This window comes from Microtus oregoni, unplaced genomic scaffold (assembly GCF_018167655.1).
Source record: "Microtus oregoni isolate MIOR12 unplaced genomic scaffold, Mior012 000005F_ref0000423, whole genome shotgun sequence".
NCBI classification, from domain to species: domain Eukaryota; kingdom Metazoa; phylum Chordata; class Mammalia; order Rodentia; family Cricetidae; genus Microtus; species Microtus oregoni.
This window is the reverse complement of record NW_024543064.1, coordinates 6161758-6179673: the sequence shown is the minus strand read 5'-3', so window position 1 is coordinate 6179673 and position 17916 is coordinate 6161758. Positions and strand designations below refer to the sequence as shown.

The window sequence follows — 17916 nt, the reverse complement described above, 5'->3', positions numbered from 1 at the left end:
CAAACCGTATTCATTTAATCACTGCTTGGCCCATTCCTATCTAGCCTCTTCTAGGCTAATTCTCACATATTAATTTAGCCCATTTCTAATCATCTGTGTAGCGCCCCTAGGTGCGCTTACTGGGAAGATTCTAGCCTATGTCCATCCTGGGATTGGAGTTTCTTCGCGTGCGTCTGCTCCCGAGAGGAGAGCTGTGGAGTCTGAGCTCACTTCCTCTTCCTCCCAGTGTTCTGTTCTGTTTACTCCTCCCACCTATCTTCTAACCAATGAGAGCCAAGCAGTTTCTTTTTTTTTTTTTTTTTGTTTTTTCGAGACAGGGTTTCTCTGTGCTTTTGGAGCCTGTCCTGGAACTAGCTCTTGTAGACCAGGCTGGTCTCGAACTCACTGAGATCCGCCTGCCTCTGCCTCCCGAGTGCTGGGATTAAAGGCGTGCGCCACCACCGCCCGGCAAGCAGTTTCTTTTTATTTAGCCAATGACCTTCCTCCATCAAAAAATCATTTCCAGTCAAGGTTGGAACCTATGTATTTTTCAGACACTCTGGATTTAGGCATGTGCTTCTCTCTCCTCCACCTCTTCCAACTGTGTTTTTGGTTTGTAAAGCAACTAATTTAAACATACTTTTTGTCTTTTGTTTTTCCCCAGAGGGAAGTGTAACATCTCCCATTTTTCTGACATATTTGCTGCTCGAGAGTTTAAAGCCCGAGTGGATTCATTTTTCTACATATTAGGCTACAATCCTGAGACAAGGTAAGTCAGTCATTTATGCCATTAAGAATTTTTTTTCCTTTTCTCACTTACATGTATATGTGCTTGTTCGTTTACACATCTATACTTTTTTATGATACCAAAAAGTGACTCCAAACTCCTATGTAAATCTTATAGTCAGTGTTATATGCATTTAATACTTTTCCTTTTATTAGGGAAGAAAAGGTGTGGGAGTGAGGATGTAGAGAGGAGGGTCTGTGCTGTGAATTTACTGATAGATCATTTCCTTGATGCAGACTTTGTGAAGCCTTCCTTAATGTGTTGTAAATTCAGGTTAGTTATTTTTGTTCAGTTTGCTTTGGCTAATGAGATCTCAGGAACACTCACTGAAAGGTCTGGTGAGACTAGTAGTGGGAGGTGGATAGCAGCACCCTGTTCCAGCCGTTTTGGTAAGGTGTTCATGAGTGACAGAATAATCATTTACATGTGTAATGAGACTTTTTTGTTCTCCCAGCCAGCTCTCAAATAATGACGTGGAGACTTCTTATTTATTATGAAATCCTGACGTGTAGCTTAGGCTTAGGCTTCTTCCTAACAAGCTCTTCTAACTGAACCTATTAATCAGTGTTCTGTCATGTACCACCCATCCTGCTTCTGTGTTTCCCGTGCACCGAGATTTGTCTCCTACTCCCCCTGCCCAGATCTCCTGCCTGGCTATCGGACGTTTGTCTCTTTATTAAATCAGTCACAGCAATGTATCTTCACACAATGTACAAATATCCCACAACATACATGAAAGGCAGTATGGTTATAAGAAATATACTTCACCAGCACTTGTAATAAGAAGATTCTTGTCCCTTCCACCTGTTCCCAAATACCCAGTGGCTACTTCCCAAATAAATGACTCAGAGACTCAATATTACTTATAAATCCTCAAGCAGTGCCAGGCGGCGATGGTGCATGCCTTTAATTCCAGCTCCAAAGCTACAGAGCAACCCTGTCTTGAAAAACAAACAACAGGGCTGGAGAGATGGCTCAGTGGTTAAGAGCATTGCCTGTTCTTCCAAAGGTTCTGAGTTCAAATCCCAGCAACCACATGGTGGCTCACAACCATCTGTAATGAGGTCTGGTGCCCTCTTCTGGCCTGCAGACAGAATATTGTATACATACATACATACATACATACATACATATATAAATAAATACAAACAACAATAACAACAACAACAATAATAATAAATGCTTAAGCAGTAGTTCAGGCTTGTTACTAGCTAACTCTTACATTTAAATTAACCCATAGTTCTTATCTATGTTTAGCCACATGGCTTGGTACCTTTTCTTTTTCTTTTGTCTTTTCTTTTTTTTTTTTTAAAGATTTATTTATTTATTATGTGTACAGTATTCTGTCTGCATGTATGCCTATAGTCCAGAAGAGGGCTCCATATCCAGCCCCCCAATAAAGTTTTTTTTTGTTTGTTTTTTGAGACAGGGTTTCTCTGCAGCTTTAGAGCCTGTTCTGGAACTAGCTCTTGTAGACCAGGCTGACCTTAAACTCACAGAGATTCGCCTGCCTCTGTCTCCAAGTACGGGAATTAAAGGCATGTGCCACCACCACCTGGCGGCTTGGTACCTTTTCTAAGTGTGGCATTCTCATCTTGCTTCTCTGCGTTTGCGTGTGACTCTCTGACTCTGCCCTTCCTCTTCTCATAATTCTTAGTTTGGTCTCCCTGCCTATATTTCCTACCTGGCCACTGTCCAATCAGCGCTTCATTAAACCAATTCAAAGTGACAAATCCTTACAGTGTACAAGAGGCACATTCGACAGTGAGCAAAGGCACACAGATTGAAAGTGGAAGATGACCCTAGTTCTAGTTAACTTTAACTTCAGCTTGACATAGCTTATCACAGGCAAGGCTATAGTGGCATTTCATTTGTATTTTATTTATTTATTTATTTATCTATCTATTTATTTTTAATAGTTATTTATTTATTTATTTTTAATATCTATTTATTTATTTATTTATTATGTATACAACATTCTGCTTCCATGTGTGCATGCCAGAAGAGGGCGCCAGGTCTCATTACAGATGGTTGTGAGCCAGTCACCATGTGGCTGCTGGGAATTGAACTCAGGACCTCTGGAAGAGCAACCAGTGCTCTTAACCACTGAGCCATCTCTCCAGCCCCCTCATTTGTATTTTAATAAATAAAACTTATCTGAAGATCAGGGAGTAAAACAGCTCCTCTGGTCATCCTCACAGACCAGGCTTTAATCCCAGTAGCCACACTGGTTTGCCGTAGAAACCAGGCAGTGCACACCTTTAATCCCAGCTCTAGAGAGGAATATAAGACAGGAGAGACAACTCACAGACACTGTCTCATTCTGGAGGCAGGATCGCCATTTCAGAATGAGGTCGAGATAAGAGCCAGTGATTGGCTGCTTTGCTTTTTTGATCTTCAGGTTGAACCTAAATTTCTGTCTCTAAGTGTCTATTAATCGTGCTTCAATAACGGGGAACTGAAGAAATGGCTCAGTGGTTAAGAGCATTGGCTTCTAGAGGTCTTGAGTTCAATGCACAGAAAACATATGGTGGCTCACAACCGTCTGTAATGACATCTGGTGCCCTCTTCTGGCATGCATGTAGGCATTCATGGAGCCTGAACACTGTCTATTAAATTAAAAAGAAAAATTATAATGAGTGATTGTTTTGGTTTTTGACACAGGGTTTCTCTGTAAAACAGTCCTGGCTGTCCTGGAACTCAATCTGTTGACTAGGCTGGCCTTGAACTCACAGAGATCTGCCTGTCTCTGTCTCCCAAGTGCTGGGATTAAAAGTGTGCATCCCCACCACCTGGCTAATGGGTGATTTTAATCATTCACTGTCATCAGTGAATGTGGTCATCCAGATCCCCTCTTCCAACTCCCCAAATCAACATCAACAAAAAAGAAAAAACTTTGGCGTTAAAACCGCACCACAGAACAAAGGACCTTAACAGATGCTTATAAACCGTTCTGTCTGACAGCTACAAACACACAATATTCATAAACAAATCACATTAAAGAAAACCTTCCAGGGGCTGAAGTGATGGTTTGACAGTTTAGAGTATTTGTTGCTCTCGCAGAGGATCTGTATTTGATTCCCAGGACCTACATGATGGCTGACAACAGTTGCATCTTCACTTTAGCAGATTGCACCATCCCCAGGATCTTGTGTGGGTCTCAGACATACATGTAGTATATGTACATACATTCACATCAAACATTCACATACATACATACATACATACATACATAATAAAATAAGAAAATCTTAATATTATTTTTTAAATCCTAACAAAGAAAAACTGTTGAAGCAGTTTCTTGGATTTTATTAAATCATAGCTGAATAAGGCTCAAAACCAGTAACAAAAGAAATTAAAAAACTGTAGGCTCAGCCAGGAAAATGCTTGCTTTGCAAACATAAGGATCCAAATTCAGTTCTTGGAACCCATGTAAATAAAACCATGCATTATGGTATTTGCACAATCCCAGCATTAGGGAGGCAGAAGTTGGAGCTTACTGGTCATCCAGCCTAGTTTAGCTGGCAGGTTTGAGGTCAATAAAAGGACTTTTTTGGTCATGCAGTGGTAGCATACAACCTTTAATCCCAGCACTCCGGAGGCAGAGGCAGGCAGATCTCCGAGTTCTAGGCCAGCCTCGTCTACAGAGAAAGTTCCAGGATAGCCAAGACTACACAGACCCTTCTGAAGAAACAAAGTGGATAACATCTGAGTTGGTGTCGTCTGGTTTGTACATACATGTGAACAAACATACACAAGCTATATACCTGCTCATGAATGAAGTCAGTGAAATTAGAGCTGAAATTTAAAAATTCGTAGAAGCACATGTAGCACAAATCATAAAAACCCAGAGACAGAAATCAATATTCAACCCTAAAACCAGAAAAGCAAAGCAACCAAACACTAGAGAAGCCTTAACTCTACCAAGGCTGGGTGGGTGGCCACAGACTAAGCCTCTCTCTCCTCTCATTTATATTCCCTCTAGTGCTAGGAATAAAGGCGTGTCGCTCCCTAGGACTGGGGTTAAAGTTGTGAGCCGCCACCACCTGGATGTTTTTCTGCACTGATCTTATATAGACCAGGATAGCCTTGAACTCACAGAGATCCATCTGCCTCTGTCTCCCAAATCCTGGGATTTATGGTGATTTATTTACCTGACCTCTAGTGATTTTAGCTTTGCCTCTGATCTTAGGCAAGATTTGTTTATTAAAATACAAGCAATATACCACTATAATGAAAACACTACTTATCTGCATCTCTGGGATGCCTTGAAGGCAGTTCTATGAAGGTATGTCCAGCTACAAAGCCTCACATAACTATCAACAGACAGCTGTATGTTACGTGTGGCATTCTACTAATTGTCCATCTTCCTGCCCTCTTGCAAATGTACTCAATAAACTATTCTTGCTTGAAAAAACACAGAAGAGATCTTGGGAATGACATTAGGTTTAATGATGCATTTCAAGGTCATAAAAAAGCAAGAACAAGCCTAACCAACCAAAAGCCCGTAGACAGAGATAATTAGAATCAGGGGAGAAACCAATGAAGAACAGTGTAGCAAGTCAGAGAGCTGGGTTCTTGGACAGAGAGATTGACAAGCCCTAGGAAAATAACTAAAAGAAGAAACAACTTGATTAAAACATTGGAGTTGAAAATTGGGACATTAGGGGCTAGAGAGATGGCCTACTCTTCCAAAGGTCCTGAGTTCAATTCCCAGCAACCACATGGTGGCTCACAACCATTTGTAATGAGGTCTGATGCCCTTTTCTGGCCTGCAGGCATATACACAGGCAGAACATTATATACATAATAAATAAATAAATATTTTAAAAAAAAGAAAATTGGGACATTACATCAGGTAACAATGAAGTCCTGGGAATTATTAGGGAATACGTTGAATAAGGTGTATTCCAAAAGCTGGAGATTCTCTCATACTGTTCTTGAGTAATAAAAGACATGATAATGCACATATATATAAACAAACATTTCATAATATAAAAGACTGCCAGTTCTGGTGGCTCAGGCATGTAATCTCAGCTATTTGGGAGGCTGAGGCAAGAGGATCACAAGCTCAACATCTGCTCCATGCTACAGAGTGAATTTAGAACCAGCCTGGGCAACTTGATAAGACCTTCCCTCCAAATTAAAAGTAAAAAGAGGGATTGGAATGTAGTTGATGCTTCTATAACATGCGTAAAGCCCTATGACCAATCCCAAGAATGGGGAGAAGGACAATGACTTGAAATATTACTATCAAATACATTCTTGGTACATGGCTTATGTTTGAAAATGAGAAGCTTAAATTTCACTCATAAAGGTAGCAAGAATAGATCCCTTGTAGGGCCAACTTAAGAAAAGTTCAAGCAGGGGCTGGCTCAGCTGTTAAAAACACTTGCTCTTGCAGAGGTCCCAGGTTTGGTTCCCAGCATCAACATGGTGGTTCAGGACCATCTGTTACTTCAGTTGCAGGGGATCTGACACCCTTCTCCTCCATAGACACTAGCTAGCATGTGGTACACAGACATATGTAGGAAAACTCATATACATTTTTCAAAAATGTAAAATAAAAAAATCACAGACTAGCATATGCAGGCTGTGTGTTCAGTCCCTAGTGTCCAAATAACAATGAAACCCTTACAAACACACACACACACACACACACAACACGCACACGCTGCTTGCCAAGAATAAACCTAGTCAAAGAAGCAAGACAGTAAGACTTTGACAACGGAGATTTTAAAAACACTGCACAAGCCTGGAGGAATGGCTCTTTTAAGAACACATAAATCTCTTCTAGAGGACCTGGGTTCAGTTTTCAGCACCAGCATCAGGAGGCTTATAACCTCCTGTAACTCTAGCTCCTTGGAATCTGACATCCTCTTTTGGTCTCCCTGGGCACCCAAGTATACACAGAAACACACAAATAAACATAAATATGCAAAGAAGTACAATAAAAAACACTAACTAAAGGCCGGGCGGTGGTGGCGCACGCCTTTAATCCCAGCACTCGGGAGGCAGAGGCAGGCGGATCTCTGTGAGTTCGAGACCAGCCTGGTCTACAGAGCTAATTCCAGGACAGGCTCCAAAGCCACAGAGAAACCCTGTCTCGAAAAACCAAAAAAAAATAAAACACTAACTAAAGACAGAAGAAAAGACCTCCCATGCTTATAAAATTTTAAAATCAATACTATATAATAGCTGTCTTCCTAACAGCAGTCTGGAAATAGTGTCACTCTCATCTCCTTTCATTGACATTTTTGTTAGAACTAAAATAATCTTTAAACTTGTGTGGAAGTACAAAGTATCCTAAGTAACTAAAGCAACCCTGAGCAGAAAGAGCCATTGTGGGGAGGTTCCGTAATACCTGACTTGAAGTATAACCCAGAGCCATAGGAAGAGCAACAGGGTGGTGCTGGCCCAGAAGCTAGCCACAGCCACCAGGTTTCCAACAAAGATGCTAGAACATAGACACTGGAGAAAAGAGTGCTTCTTGAAATAAGACGTGCTGCCAAGTCTACATATCTGACATGGAAAAGGCTGAAACTAACCTGTCTTTCACCTCATGTAAAAGTTATCCAACATAAAAACTAAGACCTGAAATTGAGAAAGACTTTATTAGCTTAAGAAATAATCGGACTTGGAAAATGGTGTTACAATCCTTCTGCAGGCCAAGAAAACAGCAGAGCCTCCAAAGTGCGAGAAAACCCTTTGTTGACTCTACAACTTGCAGGGAATTACTATGGAGATAAGTATCAGGTGTTTTCTTTTATGAAATCTAAGAGCAGGTGGAATTCTGAGAGTTTGAGGCCAGCCTGGTCCATAGAGTGAGTTCCAGCACAGCCAGGGCTATGCTATACACAGAGAAACCCTGTCTTGAAGAAACAATTTTTTTAATAAAAAAAAATGTATATGTGTGTGGATCTGTGTAAGCATGTGTGTGTGATTGCTAGTGCCAGTAAAAGCTAAATGTGCCAGGCGGTGGTAGTGTACACCTTTAATACCAGCAGAGGCAGGAGGATTTCTGTGAGTTCGAGGCCAGCCTGTTCTACAAGAGCTAGCTCCAGGACAGGCAACAAAGCGACACAGAGAAACCCTGTCTCAAAAAAAGGACGAGGGGGAGTGGGAGGAGAAGGAGGAGGAGGAGGAGGAAAGAAGAAGCTAGAGGCATTGGATCGCCTGGTGTTGGAGTCACACAGGTGTTTTTGAACTGCTGAATATTGGTGCTAATTGAGCCCTTCTTCAGGAGTGGTGCACACCCTTAACCACTGATGGGTTTATTAACTTAAATTTACATCTATGTTTGCTGAGTGCTTAGGTATAACTTACCTCTGTCAGACTCACACGGGTTGTATACTTTTTTAACTGGCAACAAATAATTGTATTATATGTTTTAAATGCACTCATTTGTAGTAATATCTCAAAATCCTTCCACCTTCTGCCACCTTGCCCAGGTCTAGGGATTGAATCCAAGATGTTATGCTTGCAAGGCACGTCTAGCCAGCCACCTGTTGGCCCCAATTAGTTTTAGAAGGTATCTTACAGTGGGAGGACAGTCTCCTGTCACAATGGAGCACGGGTCTGAGAGCAGCACGTCATAGCATTGGCCCTGAATCCCTTGGCTTTTGGAACTTACCAGTCCAGTTTCTTCACATCTGTGCTTGACCCAGTGTTTCCCTTTGTTTGCTGTATTTCAAATGCTTGAGAGGTGTTAGGTGAGTTGAGGTGAAGAAATACTTGAGTGTTTGCTTATAAGTAAAATTTCAGAAAAGCTGAAACATACGTGAAACTTTGATGTGAGAGTGGGCAGCCTTTGGAGGCATCTGCAGCAGCAGGAGTGTGGCTCACTGCCTTGGCCTACTCGTTTCATCCCCAGCATCACGTCCGGTCTGAAGTTTAGAGCTGAGTGTGTGGTTCCCATAGATGCTTAATTGATGACAAATGTGTGTTAGGTTTAAGAAAACATGGAAGGATTGTTTTCCCTGCATACTCCTGCAGGACTTGTCTCTGTTTTGTCTTTAATTTATAAAGATGAGGCTGTGTGGTGACTTGGGCATTAATAGTGGCTGTTGGGTGCTGTGTACTGGCTTTTAAGACCAACCGAGGCATTGAGGTAAATCAAGTCGATGAAGATAGAAAAGGGGGATTGGTTTAACATTCCTGTGAGGCCCCTGGAGCTTAAGGGTGGGAGTTATGTGACTGCAAACTTGAATGTCTGTCACAGCCCTTACACAGTCTGGGTGTTGGTTTAACCCAATGTGAGAAGGTGAAACTGAATCCCGAGGGAGACTCATTTCATCTTGGAGCAGACAGTTAAACATGGTTTGCGTGGTTTCCCACTGTTGATTAAATTAGTCATTGCTGAGTGCTTGGTGTTTTTCTTGCTTATTTGCCTGGCTCTCTTAAAAATATCATTGTTCAAGCCGGGCGGTGGTGGCGCACGCCTTTAATCCCAGCACTTGGGAGGCAGAGGCAGGCGGATCTTTGTGAGTTTGAGACCAGCCTGGTCTACAAGAGCTAGTTCCAGGACAGGCTCCAAAACCACAGAGAAACCCTGTCTCGAAAAACCAAAAAAAAAAAAAAAAAAAAAAAAAAAAATATCATTGTTCAAGTGCCTGTTTACTACCTCCTGTCCTCATCTTGGTGTCTCAGGTTGTGCCTTGTTAGCATCCTGGCTTTGCTGTGCCATTATCCACATAGGCAAATGTATGATTAGGAGCTTGATGTTCAGTACTCTTCAGTGCCTTGCATTTACCGTGTAGAGGAAGCAGATCTCTTGGTAAATGCTATAGATCCAATTATTGTAGATGGTTTTGTAACAGTTAGTATTCTAGGCTTTAATAAAAAAATAAAAGAAGCCGGGCGATGGTGGCGCACGCCTTTAATCCAAGCACTCGGGAGGCAGAGGCAGGCAGATCTCTGTGAGTTCAAGACCAGCCTGGTCTACAAGAGCTAGTCCTAGGGCAGGCTCCAAAACCACAGAGAAACCCTGTCTCGAAAAACCAAATAAATAAATAAAAAATAAAAATAAAAGAAAATGTGGCAGCGTGCCAGATCCAAAAGAAGACAGTTCTTTCCAGGCTGATCTTACCTGAGAGATGAAGCAGTCAGTTAAATGGATATGAAGTACTAGATGAAACAAATAAGGGATAAATATTTTGAAAAATCTCCAGTTTGGGGGTTCCTCCAATGCAATAAGCCAAATTCAGCTGAATTAATAAATCCAGGTTTAATAAACAGAGCAAAGCATCTCCTGGGTGACTCTGGGAAGCAGGGGAGAGAGAGAACCTGTGACAGGTCTAATGACTGGGTTCATCTAGAGCAGCTCCCAGAAGGAGCTGACCATTTGTGGGATTTCTGAGGGGTCAGGTCCTAGCCAAACATCTGGGTTTGGAAAGGGGGAAAGTGAGCCTGGAATGGAGCTTGAAACTAAACAACAGGGACAGTAAAAAAAGACAAAGAACCATGGCTAAGACCACTCTACTGCAACTCAACCAAAGATTCTGGTGTTTTGGAAGGAAAATAACCATATATTTTTCTTTTTTTAAATATTTATTTTGCGTACAATGTTCCTCTTGCACATACACTTCCATGCCAGAAGAGGGCATCAGATCTCATGACAGATGGTTGTGAGCCACTAGGTGCTTGCTGGGAATTGAACTCAGGACCTCTGGAAGCGCTGCCAGTGCTCTTAGGCTCTGAGCCATCTCTCCAGCTCTACCATACATTTTCTTACATTTGTTTTTAAAATCTAGAATACTAATTTTACGAAACCTTCTACAGTAATTGGATTTATGATCTTTTCAACTCTAAATGTAGATCTGAAAACCTAATAATTCATGTACAGTGACACAAGAATTCATTTTGTGATCACACTTGACTTACACTGATCTGAAGCTACACTTTTTAATTTAGTGTACTTTGTGTAAGTTTTCCCATTTTATTGTAAAAAGAATAAGCAGTTATGGTTCAGGTGCTCCTAGGATGTGTATTTGTTATAATTGGAAGTTTCTAGCCCTGAGAAACTTCTGACCCTAAGAGTCTCAGTTAAGGGAATGTGACTCCGTCCATTTTCCCTTGTCATTTAAAGAGCTAAACTTTCTGTTTAAATAGGACACAAATTAGAAGGGTGTCTGACAAGTGAGCACTTCAAGCCAGCCTACCCTCAGTCTTCAGCTCTGCTTTAGAGTCTGTCTCTGACTTCCAGCACTCAGGGAATATTCACTGGTCGTATGTGAACGAGAGTCATCCCAAGTTTATTTCTGTGGGTGAGTGTTCTCTGCAAGACAGTATCATTGTGGCTTTCCTTTTGTAGGAAGAGTCTAATTCAAACTCTAACTACTTAAAAAATAAATTTCATGCTACGTGGTGGCCGCACACTTCTTAATCCCAGCACTTGGGAGGCAGACACAGGCAGATCTCTGTGACTTCAAGGCCAGCCTGGTCTATAGAGCCAGTTCCTAGGCAGCCAGAGCTGCACAGAGAAACCCTTCTGGAAAACAAAAACAAAACCCAAAATAAATCAAGTTCAGCTGGGAGCTGGTGGTGCATGCTTTCATTTCCAGCACTTGGGAAACAGAAGCAGGTGGAGTTCTCAGTCTGAGATCTACAGAGAAAATTTCAGGACAGAACCCTTTCTCAAAATCCCCACCCTCAAAAGGAAAGCAATTTCAGCTCAGAGATCTTGATAAACAGAACCGGTTAGACCTGCTCTACCAAAACACCAGAGTCTTTGGTTGAGCTGCAGTAGATTGATTGGCCTTAGCATGGTGCTGTATCCTTATGTGTTTCGTCTTGTATCCTATAAACATTTGACTGCTCCATCTTTGAGTTAAGATTATTCTTGGGAAAGACTATCTCCATTTGGATCTGGCACGCTTAGGTTATAGTCTCACGTGACCACTTTATCTTTGTGTCTGTTGGTGAGGTATGCATTTCCTGGATCTGTTCTGCATCCATCATGTGAAGGCAGTCATAGTTAACCCCACAGGTGACTTGTAAGATTTTAGGATGTTTGTAACTTCTTGCTAATTGTAGGAGTAGCCTATATCTTTTATTTGACAAGGTGCTACGTTTTTTATTTTTCCCTTTAATCTCATGAAAGATCTTTGTATAATTTTTTGGGGATGAACCACTATAAGTATTTTCTTGGTTGCTATCATGTTTGAAACAGTCTTCCTTGTGCTAAAAGGCCTTTAACATAGTTGGACAAGGCCCATATCAGATTATTACAGTAACTTTTTTCCAGAAAACATTTTCAGATATTGGATAAAACTTTTTTTTTTTGTTTTTGTTTTTGTTTTTCGAGACAGGGTTTCTTTGTAGCTTTGGTGCCCGTCCTGGAACTAGCTCTTGTAGACCAGGGTGGCCTCGAACTCCCAGAGATCCGCCTGCCTCTGCCTCCTGAGTGCTGGGATTAAAGGTGTGCGCCACCACCGCCCGGCTTGGATAAAACTATTAAAAAGCCTATAAATTCAGAGCTAGGCTCCACGTAAGAAAACCTGAACCTGGATCAAATGACACAACCAACAATGTCAGATACTAGTGTAAGCAAGTGTGGCAAGTGCTTCTAGGCCAGGACAGCGACCTAGCTCTCTGACAACCCCAGTTCCAACTGTTTTCTGAGTTTTCAAAATGAACAGTGGACTGGTAGCCACTTTTAGGCCCTGGATGAAAGAGGATGTAGGCAGGACTTCTTCCTTTAGGTGACTTGCACAAACTGCCTTTTCTTCCTTCCCAGTAGCCAACAATAGAATGTCAGATCCATGCCTTGCAGATGAATTTTGTTGTCCTAGTCACTTACTGAAGGCAGGGAAGAGGAGCAGGCCAGGCTTCTCCAGGATCCAGGCCGTCGGTGCCATCCAGGGCAGCCAGTGAGACCAAGCAATAATTTTGAGAATATGATTTTCTAAACTTAGAGTACTATATAATACTTTCTGTGGTTTTCTTTCAGCATTCAGGTGACTCTATTGAATTATTATTCCATGTTATTTGTTCAAATGACCCTTCCCAGAGTTTCTATGACCTTGGGGCGCTCTCTCCATTTCAGCAGGTCCACTGCAGTGGTTCTGGGGATATTCTCCAGTCTGCAGCCCTGTTTTCATTTGTTAAGACAAAAGGAACCCTTTTCAGTGTGTGCATTTTTGCGTTCATTTTTGTCCTCCCTTCTTTGTCTGAAATGAAGGACTTTTATGCAACTGAGAATGACCTTGAACTTTTGAGTCTTCTACCTCACCCAAGTACTGGGATTACCAGCACCATACCTGGTTTAAGTGGTACTCAAACTCAAACCCAGAGCTTCATGCATGTTGGGCAAGCACTTTTATCAACTGAGTCACATCCTCAGCCCTTGGCATTTCGGTTAGGCTGTAGAATATCTTTTCTGCAGATGAATGTGGAGATTCCGCATCTTAGAATTTGCTTTGTCTCACAGCATTGATGGAGGGCCTTGCACATGGGACGGCCTGTGGTGTGCTGCTGCTGTGAGACTCTCTAGGTCACTATGTTTTTCTGAACAGAAGCAGTTCGTCCTGCCCCCTTTCCCCAGTCTTGTCTTTCATGTTTTGGGGGATTTTTTTGGTCTTCTTTTTCTTTTTAAATCATAACTAAGTGATATAAGAAATCACCTTTTGGTTTGCAGATGGGAATAACATATATGTCAGCTCTTTCTTACATGACAGACAGCTCGTTTGCGGAAGATGAGCACCAGATGGTCTGTAGGCAGTGTGAGTGAGTGCTTGTGGTGCTCAGTGGTGCTCTAGCAAGGTAGCCTGGTGTACATGGCTTTAGAAATCATTCAGAATGAGTTTTTAACGGATTTACTTATGTGGATAGTGCTGAGAGAGCTGAATCAGGATTTGGAATCTGGATGCTGAGGTGTTTGTGGCGGGTGGTCTTAAGGTGTGGGGAGAAAAGAATGCACGTTTGCTTTCTGTTGGGGGTGGGTGTCACCCCACCATGATGGTTCATGCTGACTGAGTGCCCTACTGTTGGGTTACACCCCCTAGTCCCCAAGTCCTTGATTTGCACCTTCTAGCTGTTTTTATTGTTAGAATTACATTCTTCAAGACCTGACTGAGCCGGGTGATGGTGGCGCACGCCTTTAATCCCAGCACTCGGGAGGCAGAGGCAGGCGGATCTCTGTGAGTTCGAGGCCAGCCTGGTCTACAAGAGCTAGTTCCAGGACAGGCTCCAAAGCCACAGCGAAACCCTGTCTCGAAAAACAAAAAACAAACAAACAAAAAAAGACCTGACTGAGCTCTGTTAATTACCTTAGGAAAGGTTGTAATTTATCACTTGGAGATTTGAAACTCTTTGCATTAAGCATAGGATTTTTTATGTGTTGGCCTTAGTGCCATCTGTCTCCACTGTGGCCATCCTTACATGGCTAGCTTGCTCGTTTGTCCTTTTTGGTTAAAAAGAAATGTTTTAGTTGCTTCTCATAAGCACTGTTGCTATGCTTAAGTATGCTACTGTGTTTCTGTTTAATCTCAGGTGCAATCATTCATATCTGGTTTTTCATTTTTGTTCTTTCTTGAAAAACTGGTCACTTAACCTAATTTACTTAAAAATCTAATTTACTTAAGCGCAGAAAAGACAAAAGAAAACTTGCTGTTGTCTCTTGTGGACAGAAGCCTTTCCTTGGCTAGGCTTGTGGAGTTCCCTGGTGTTGGCTGTCTGGAATCCCCTTTCTAAGGCCCCACTTCCCTGCACACTAGCTTGGTGTGCAGGGAGAAGCTTTGGAGTCTGTTGGCTGGGCTTTATTTACGGAAACAGCAGGGTTGAGATTGATTGCGTTGTGGAGAGACACTGTGTGGATGAGGGAGGGTCACAGCACATGCTCAGTCCTGTCAGTGTGAGGGAAGTTTCTGCGTTCTGCGTGAAGGCTTAGGTCATAGCACAAGCTCAGTGAGAGCTCTGTGAGGTCTCTCAGCCTGCATGTGCCTCCATTTTGAGTATTTAGAGTGGGAAAGGACAGAGTTTTAGCAGTAACTAGAGGTACAGGAATCCAGCTAGACTCACCAGAGCCTCTGTTAGTCATGGATGATCCATTCAGCCCCTGCAGGTAGGCGATCTTCCCCTGGCCTCTCGGAGACATTAGCTTTGCTGCTCGAGCTCCTTCTAAAGATGTTTATGAATCATCTCGCCATTCATAATGCATGTCCCAGAGCCTTTGATCCAGCCAGCTGGCCGTGCAGAGGTGGCATTGCGAAGCATAAATTCCGAGCTGTGCGTGGGGTCTACCCGGAGATGAATTAATCATATGTGTGAAGTGTGAAGCTTTGTGAGTCTCTGTCTCTGTCCTCTTCCCCTTCCCTCATCTTACCTCTTCTCTTTGGTATGATTTTAGCCTGAGTTTGCCCAGTGCATTTTGTAGAACTTATCTGTCTTGTAAACCTGCAGGCTGCCTCACTGCCCATGTGCCTTGTAGGGATTGCCGGCCACAGAGTGGATCTATGTGGCTGTTTTAGGAAGGGTGGTAGGTGGGCAGCTATTGGTTGCTTTGAAGGTGGGTGGAACTTGTTTTGATTGAGAGCCTATTTGCTACAGCAAATTATAATTCTTGTGAGGTGACACATGAGGGGTGGCTGTGGATCGCAACTGTATCATCTTAGAGTGGGTTTTAGAAAGGGAACTGTCACATCACTTCAGTTTTCTCTGCTTCTTCTGAGGGAGCAAAGCCTTTGTTTTGCAGTTTTGATATTTTCTTTCCAGCTTTGTGAGACTAAACGCATTGACATCTGTGTTAAAATTGAGATTCATATACTTTGACTTATGGTATGTTTGATTTAGCTTTGTGATGTATATGTATTTTCCATGACTTGAGTTCAGTAGAAGGAGAGTGGAAGGGGTTTGGTGCCAAAGAAGGCAGATAAGGCCACCTTTGGTACCTGTGGCTTATGTTTGACTCCCAGGTGAAGTTGTGCTTTTTTGTACTTACTGTTTGCAGAGAGAGCCCAGGCAGGTGCCTTCACTAGGGAGCCAATCAAGATAAGCAGATTTTGCACAATGGAATTCTTACCCAAATGGGAAGTTAGGGAAGTTTGGGATTGCATAGCTGCCGCTCATCTCCACTCTCCCCTTCCTCCTGATAGGGTTGGGAGCAATTTAGAAACAGCAGTCAGGCTCTGTACCTTGTGAGGACTGCAGAAAGCACCTCAGTGGAGAGTGTGCAGCCTTCTGTTGGGGGAAGTTCACTGCTTATTGACACCAAGGAGGAAGACTTGTATAATCGCTCAGCTGGAAACATGGATGTGGAGCTTTGTTTGATCGGCTCTGGTCATAAGGGCCCCTGGCCAGGGCAGGGTTTTAGCAGGGCTAACATTTAAAATATTCCTAAAGCATATAGTTTGTATTCTTGCAGGCTTAATTTTATATTAAAACCAAAGTGATGCTGCATAGAGGAGTAATGTAGGTTAATGTCTTCGTTGATATTTCTGTGTTTGGTTCCGCCTCCTGTGAGAACCACTTCCTGTTATAAAGCTGTGTATCTGAGCATTGTGTTAGAAGTTTGGGAATAATACCTAGTGTTTTCTACATATGTTTGAGTATTTGGGAGAATACTTATTTTTCTGTTGAAAGGTCTTTACTTCTTCCTTTTTAGTTAAAATTTTTTGGGGTCAGTGTCTATTGTTTGTTTGGCTGGTCAGTCTTGGTGTAGACCTGCTTTCATGGTCCTTTGGCATAGTCATCTGCCTTATTGGTGAAGATTTGGTGCTGTGGATGGCCTCTGGGTTTCAAGTTGGTTTTCTTTTCCTGTGCTTCACATGCAGTAAAGTCGGTGGCACTGTTCTCATGTGTGCATTTGTTTTCCATCCTCCTGTCTCTAGGAAATGTCTTCGGGAAGTTGCCTCTGAGCTTCTCTCTCCTGTCCAGGGCTTGGGGCATGCCAGGGGTGGAGGTGAGGGCCTCTGTGCAGGTTTATCGGTAGAGAACACGAGCTGTCCGGATATATGGGCAAGCACAGATTTTGCTTCTCGGCGAATAGTCAAGTCTCAGATCTTTTACCCTGCTGCTTCCTCTTCATCCATTGCGATAGAATCCTGCAGGAAATCTGAGTAAAGCGACACAGTGTGTGATCATGCACATGCATCCTGTCTCTGGTGGGCAGCATGGTCACAGTTGCCATGTGTCACTGACCACTTCTTAATACCATCCGCTTCTCACCACATCTTCCTGGTGTGGTCCTTGGTTGAGGCAGCTCTGACTGGCCTGGCCTCAGTCCTAGTGTATATCGTGTGTTGATTCTCTAGTGGCACAGGTTCCTCATCCTTTCTTCCTTCTGAATTTGCTTTTCCTTTTCCACTCTACTTTTGTTCTTACTGAACCATGTTCTTCCTACCAAAGACACACTTGTTCTAACTCTGTGACAGATATAGGATGGGTGGGGAGAAGGCGGGAAACACCAGTTAAAGGACAGCTTTAAAAGCATGCACTCATGCTGGGTTATGGTGGTGCATGCTTTTAATCCCAGCACTCAGGAGGCAGAGGTGGACAGATCTCTGTGAGTTCGAGTCCAACCTGGTCTACAGAGCAAGTTCCAGGACAGGCTCCAAAGCTACAGAGAAACCCTGTCTGAGGGGTGGGGCGCGGGGGGGGGGGGCGGGAGCATGTACTCATGAGTCTTCTGAAGGACACACATAGTTGATAATCTTCTGTATTGTAAAGTTTCTGATCCAGATACCATAAGTGCTGGGATATATGCTTAAAATAATTCTGAAAGAAAACTTGCCTTTTATATTTTGTGTGCACTATGATGCTCCAACACTAAGGTGAGCTGTTATTTAATTCAGCTAGATTAGAGATAATTTCTGTTAACAACCTTTGAAATATACATTTATTTGTGGTTATGTGATTGTCTTCTCTGTTGGACAGGGGCCACATCTATCCTTATAACCTCTGTTCCTAATATAGGGACTGGCAGATGGGCTGTTTTGTTGGGGGAAGAGGAGGGACTGAGACAGGGTCTCATTATGTAACCCTGACTGAGATCTACCTGCCTTTACCACTCAAGTGCGAGGACTGCAGGTGTGGACCACCATGACGGAGACAAATGGATCTTTGACATAAATATGTTCAAAGGGGTGTGGAGGCACAGGCCTCTAATCCTAGCACTCCAAAGACAGAGGCAGGTGGATCTCTGTGAGTTTGAA

At 42.7% G+C, this 17916-nt stretch overlaps 1 protein-coding gene across 11 annotated transcripts in view; it reads left to right on the top strand.

Moving 5' to 3' along the window:
• Positions 1 to 17916, top strand: part of LOC121447913 (arginine-glutamic acid dipeptide repeats protein) — a 372377-nt gene that overhangs the window by 212529 nt on the left and 141932 nt on the right. For 10 of the 11 annotated variants that reach the window (XM_041651205.1, XM_041651199.1, XM_041651198.1 and 7 more), the window contains one exon: positions 644 to 748. In XM_041651205.1, the coding sequence (XP_041507139.1) occupies positions 644 to 748 (105 nt within the window). Of the gene's footprint in view, positions 1 to 643; positions 749 to 14722; positions 14829 to 17916 lie in introns of those variants that run through there. The other variant, XM_041651206.1, reaches the window with a different exon arrangement.